The 6,066-nt window shown below is 41.6% G+C and overlaps 1 protein-coding gene across 1 annotated transcript in view; it reads right to left on the bottom strand.

The window, feature by feature from the left end:
- TXNDC12 (thioredoxin domain containing 12) overlaps positions 1-6,066 on the bottom strand; it is a 35,198-nt gene that overhangs the window by 11,263 nt on the left and 17,869 nt on the right. Inside the window, exon 2 of the mRNA XM_004699427.2 lies at positions 5,621-5,681. Coding sequence (XP_004699484.1) covers positions 5,621-5,681 — 61 coding nt within the window. The remainder of the gene's footprint in view (positions 1-5,620; positions 5,682-6,066) is intronic.

Genomic DNA, 6,066 nt, shown 5'->3' with positions numbered 1-6,066 from the left:
CTTGTGATCGGTTCCCCCTTTCCAACCATCTCCTCCCAGTATCGCCACTCACACCACTGGTGTTCGGTTACCAATAGGTCAGTGGTTGGAACCTACTCTGCCAGAATGATGTAGTCAGTCCCTTTCCAGCCTTGGAAACCCACTGGGATTATTTTCTGTCCTATACAGTAGGGATGAGCCTGAATTGGCTCCATGATGTTCACAACAAAATGTGCATTAAATATTGCAAAAACAATCAGCATAATAATTAGTATATACAAGGGGGCTTCAAAAAGTTCTTGAAAAATTCCATTATCTTTTCATTCCATTTTCCCACGAGCTTTCGAAGGTCCCCTCATAAAATACAATGATAACTGTTACTTTCCCTTCACTGCTCTTTCACTCAGTGGCTCTCAGTGAATGTTTCTTCAGCAATTATTGCAATCAATCAATACCTCCATGGCTGGAGATAAAAAGATGAACAAAAATCTGATCCCATAGGAGATCAACAATATGAATGGGAAGGGTTTGGCACCTACAATGAGAGTAAGACATGTTCTCATGGATTGATCTAGTCAGTGGGTTTCTCTAAAAGTACAGAAAGAAACAATCTTAAAATCTGTGGGGGGGAAAAAGTGTGAAGATTTTACCCAGGAATATTGTTTTATCTAGAACTTAGAAACGAATAGGAGATTTTCTCCAATATTATATAAAAATACTGCCATGGGCAGTATTGTACAATAAAATTATTTGTGCCTTATCTGAAGTTAGTTCAAATTCAATAGGGCATCCTGTATTTTATTTGCTGAAGTTGGCAATCTGCTCCTGGGAAAAGTGTACGATCTAGAGCCATCTAGGATCCATTGCAGGAAAAGCAAGCACTATATATATACAGGGGGGCTTCAAAAAGTATGTATGTAGATATATTTGTATCTGTATAGATAAAGGTACTGAAATGCAAGTGCTTCTGTGCCTGTATGTGTGTGTGTGTGAGGACAGAGCAGGTCTCTGTAGCTCTCTAGTACAATAGACTAGAGAACAGTCAAGCCTTGGAGCTTTCACTTACTAGCTGTATAATTATGGGCAAGTTATCTCATTTTCCGTGCAATTTCCTGCTCAATAAAATGATCACTTCAGGGGGGAAAAAAAAGATAACATCAGTTCTTACCCCACCAGCTGAACCAACCTCAGAGATCAATGGGAAGTGATAATGGTGTTTTTTGCCTTTAGTTTTTGGTTTTGCTTTCAAGTAGATTCCAACTCAAAGAGACCCTACATGACGTAGCAGAACTGCTCCATGTGATTTCCTGAGGTGGAAGCTTTCTGGAGACTAAGAGGCAGTTGTTGGAACTGATTAAGGGGATACTGAATGATTTAAAATCAGGAAGGGTATGTGTTAGGATGCTGTCCTTTCACCATACTTATTCAATCTGAATGCTGGACTGTATGAAGAGCAGGGAAGCAGAACTGGAGGAAGACATTACTCGCAATCTGTGAGATGCAGATGACACAACCTTGCTTGCTAAAAGTGAGGAGGACTTGAGGCATTTATGGATGAGGATCAAAGACAACCTACAGCCTTTAGTATGTATGACACTATTCTCACAACTGGACCGATAGCAGACGTAAACATGACAAACAGAAATGAATGCAGTTGTTAAGAACTGCATTTACTTGGATCCAAACACCCAAGGAAGCATCAGGGTTTTTAGTATTGCTTTTTTTGTTTTAATTTTATAAAGTCTATCCCCAGAGGGACAGCTAGTGGATTTAAACTGCCAATCTTTAGATTACCATTTGAGCACTTAACTGTGTGCCTACAAGATTCCTACTGTGAGGACTGAAAATGAGTTACTACATGTAAAGTGCTTAACACAGAATAAGGACTTAGTATATGTAGTCATTATTATTATCACCACTATTAATAGCATCGTACGATGTAGCATGGTTCTTAAAATAATAGAGTAAAAGTCACAACAAACACTATACAGCAAACAATGAATAATTATTACATTGAATTGTGTGACTGCAGATTTTACAAGCCGGTCATAGTTCAACATCCTGACAGCTCTGTGCACACAGACTTAACAATCTTGAGGCAACTACCTTCTGAAACCAATTTTTAAAATTTCCCCCAACCCATTAAAACGTTCAAACAACTATGATAGCATCCTATAGGCCAGCAGCATAAAGATTAAACACACAAGCTTGGGGGATTTAAGGATATGGCTTTGATTCTCTGTTGTCACCATTTACTATCCATGCAACTGTGAGCCAGTTACGTCATTTCTCTGCTCATTTGATGCAAAGTTTCCTCATCTGTAAAATGCAGTTAATACATACTGCAGTTATTAGGAAAATTAAAGAGAATGTATTTGATTTAGCACAGCAGCTGGCAGACCTAAGTGTTCAGAAAATGGTAACTCGCTATTTTAATAAGACTATCATTATGGATTTTGTAACATACTATAGTATGCTTCCCTGCCAAGTCTTAAGTCAAGCATATGTAAGTTCTGGGTAACAGGAAGTCTGAAATGGCCAAACTGTTGAACATCACAAGATTTGCTCTGTAGGAATCTTCATTCCTTTTCACTGTTGTCCTACAAGCTATTTCATATACTGAAACAGAAAATCCCCCCACTGCATCTGAGAGAATAAAAAATGTGGAGAAGCCTATGGGTTCAGCTGATCTTTCCAGTTGATAGTATATGCTCTCCTTCAATTATCCATAGCACCTTAAATTCCCCGTTCTTGTGGCACTATATCATACTGTACACTTTGGTCTTAGACCATTATGTGTATGTCTCATGTGACTAATGCAGGACTGAGACCATTATCTTTGTCATCTAGTCTCTCCCAAAACTCCTGACAAAGCAGGCCTTACACACAGCAGATGTGAAACAAACAATTGCTAAATGAAGGTATTTGACAAATATACTCAATGAAATAATTTCTGTGCCAGTTTTCACAGTCATGAAGCGTTGCAACATGACTTGGGGACTGGACAATTTTAAGTCAAAATAGCTCACACAGCAGCAAATCATTTAATGTGACTCTTCTAGCCATACCCTTTATTCCTCTGACCAAACCACCTTCGTTTTCCTAATCGGTTTGGGTAAGAAGGGGGAAGATACTGATTGGATTATATGATTCCATTGTGAGTGATTTTTCTTTTTTAGGGCTAAAAATATAATAGTATACAGCCTAAGATACAAATACTTCGTAAGAAGGGACAGACCACAACAGCATTCAAAAAGCCAGGGAAGAAATTTCTGTCATATAAGTAAGGATACTTACAACCCAGAACCTGTTCCAGTCCTGTCTGTAGGGTGGTCAGCTGGCCACGTATCAAGATCGATACAGCATAATCAAGATTACAATGGTCTCTGCCTGTTAGTCAGGCTGTTCGAAGACTCTTGCCTGTGTGTGATTGTTAGCAGAATTAACAGCAATCCTGCTGGGCATCAAATCTTCCATCTCAACGGTAGGAAGGGGATCTCACTACCAGTGAGAGAAGATCCGGGAGTGGATCCAGAGATCCCCGGGTACAGAATGTGTTTTAGGCAGGAGAGAGCTTTGACAAGAGAGGTTGACAGCAGTGGAACCAGGAGCCAGAGCCCGGGGAACTTCCCAACCCACAGAGCAAATAAAGCTGAGTGCCTTCAGAAAGGAGACTGGCTTGCAGAGTGGGGTGCCTCTAAGCACTTAACTGGGGCAGTTGACTTGACTCATGGAGCTGAGCACCTTTAGACTATGGCTTATAGTGAAGAACATGGCTTCGGGGCATTGTTAGCAACCTTGTACGAGCTTTGTAACTTTGCCCAAGTAAGGCAGAGGCCAGGCTAAGTGGCTCTGGGCCAGAGAGAGGCCTGACATGGCATGTGGACACAGCAGAGAAGAAATGTCCTGACATAACAAGTGTACCTGAGCATTTCGCAGCTGAATTTATGTAACTTGTTAGCCATGATCATGAGCGTTGTCTGTGAGTTCTGTGTGGCCATTGCAATTAATTATCGAACCTAGCCACAGAAAAAGAGCCGGTTTGTGTTGGAATCAGTAAGGAAAGTGAGAAGACAGGGGCAGGTATGACCCTGGCCTCAAAGGAACTGGCCTTGGGCAGCTGATGGTAGTAATAATGGTGAATTTTCCTTCCAACTTGTGAAGTGAGAGGTCAGACTCCGCATGCTCCCCTTTGTTTTTAACACCGTTTTTATAAACGTGTGTGATTAAAACCCAAGATTATAAATCTTTATTCTACAATGAGTCACTTCACAAAGTTACAGATCGGAAGGAAGACCAAGTCTTAGATACTAAAGACCACCTGGAGGATGAGGAGAGCTAAAAAGAGAAGAAAAGCAACAAGTTCTGATCCTGTGGCCTAACACTAAGGGCCATGACCCAAAGCACAGAATTGGGAGTGTGTGTGTGGGGGGGTGGGGGGTGGGGGGTGGTGGAAGTGTTGTTGTTTTTAAATTTCTATCAGAGATCATATAAGCCAATCGCTGTGCTATCCAACTTTGAAGCACGGTTCATATCATAGGTTCCTAATCTTCAGTGGTCAGGAGAAAATAGTGAGAGATAATCACAAAAATTTAGCAAAGGCAACCTCATGGACAGGTCACTGTTGCCCAAAGTCAAATTCACTGTCATCTAGTTGATGCTAACTCACAGGACCCTGTAAGGCAGGGAAGAACCACCCCCTTTCAGTTTCTGAAACTGTAACTCTTTACGGGAGTAAAAAGCCTTCTTTTTCCCAGGGAGCAGCTGATGGTTTTGAACTGGCAACCTTGCAGATCATAGCCCAATGTGTAACCACTATGCTATCAGGGTTGTTCCAAAGTAAAAAGACACACATTCATTTAATCATCACGCTGTGAGCAGAAACTTCATCTCACACAACCAGAAAGCGCAATTCTCAAATATGTTCTCTGTCTTGCTTTGCCTTTTCCTTCTCTTTGGAACCAGTTGGCTGTGCACTGATTAACCTTTTCAGCTTGATGATTAAGCAGTGCGGTCTATTGGGTGAGGGTGCAGGCTCTGAACCCACAATTCCTGGGTCAGAATCCTGGCTCTGCCACTTACTAGGTGTGTGATCTTAGGCAAGGTTCTTAAGCTGTGTCTTTAGTTTTTCCAGGTCGAAAATGAAAATAGCAGGAATCACCTCAGCTATTGTTAGAAATTAGTTTAAAGGGTTTAAAGTAATATCTGGTGCATAAGAACTTAATAAATACTGGCTCATATTGCTATGAGGATGCTGAGATTTTGCCTTGCTCACCTGGGACTTGCAGGTGAGGGACCAAGCAGGATAGCATGCTCAGTAAAGTTGAGGGGCAGTGGAAGCAAAGACTCTCAAAGATAGGGATCCACAGTGACAACAACAATGGGTGCAGATAGCGATTTTGAAGATAGAGAAGGCCTGGACATTTCAGCCTGTTATCCATGGTTGCTAAGCACAGTGCCTAATGACAGTCACAACACTGTTGTCCTCGTTACCAGGTAACTACTCAGTTCTCCCACTGCCCTTGGCCTGAAATTAATACTAAAAGTTAATGGCTAAAGAGCGTTTTACCTGAAATTAATACTAAGTTAATGGCTAAAGAGTGTTTTACCACCTGAAAGACCTAAAAACCATGTCTCATACCTGGCAGCTGCTTCTCTCTTCCCATCTTCTAGCGTCCTCCAGTGGATGTGATCGCCAAAACCTGGAAGGAAAGAGCCTTATAAGCATTCACATGACCACTATAGGCAGAGGTCCCAAAAAGAAGTGTGGCATGCTCTCAAGGTGCCCACAACAAAGGCTTTCTTTATCAAGAGCCTTTTGTTTAAGTTTCACCTCCACTTTTTAGGTGTGTGGGACCTTGGACATCCTAAACCATAAAATGGGGATTAAGTCGTTTCCACTGCCATTGAGGCAAGTCCAAGTCAAAACAACCTTTCAGGACAGCATACAATTGCTCCATAAAACCGGTACCGAGAAGGGAATCCAAGACAGATGAACCGCTCAGGGACAGTAATGGGAGTAGAGATACCATGAATGTAGGGGGAGGGTGGTGGGAGAAGGGAGAGAAAAGGGAAACTGATGGCAAT

This window comes from Echinops telfairi, unplaced genomic scaffold (genome assembly GCF_000313985.2).
Source record: "Echinops telfairi isolate 266 unplaced genomic scaffold, ASM31398v2 ScPeMD7_443;HRSCAF=831, whole genome shotgun sequence".
NCBI classification, from domain to species: domain Eukaryota; kingdom Metazoa; phylum Chordata; class Mammalia; order Afrosoricida; family Tenrecidae; genus Echinops; species Echinops telfairi.
Note: the sequence above shows the minus strand (reverse complement) of the source record. Positions and strands in the feature narration are given on the sequence as shown.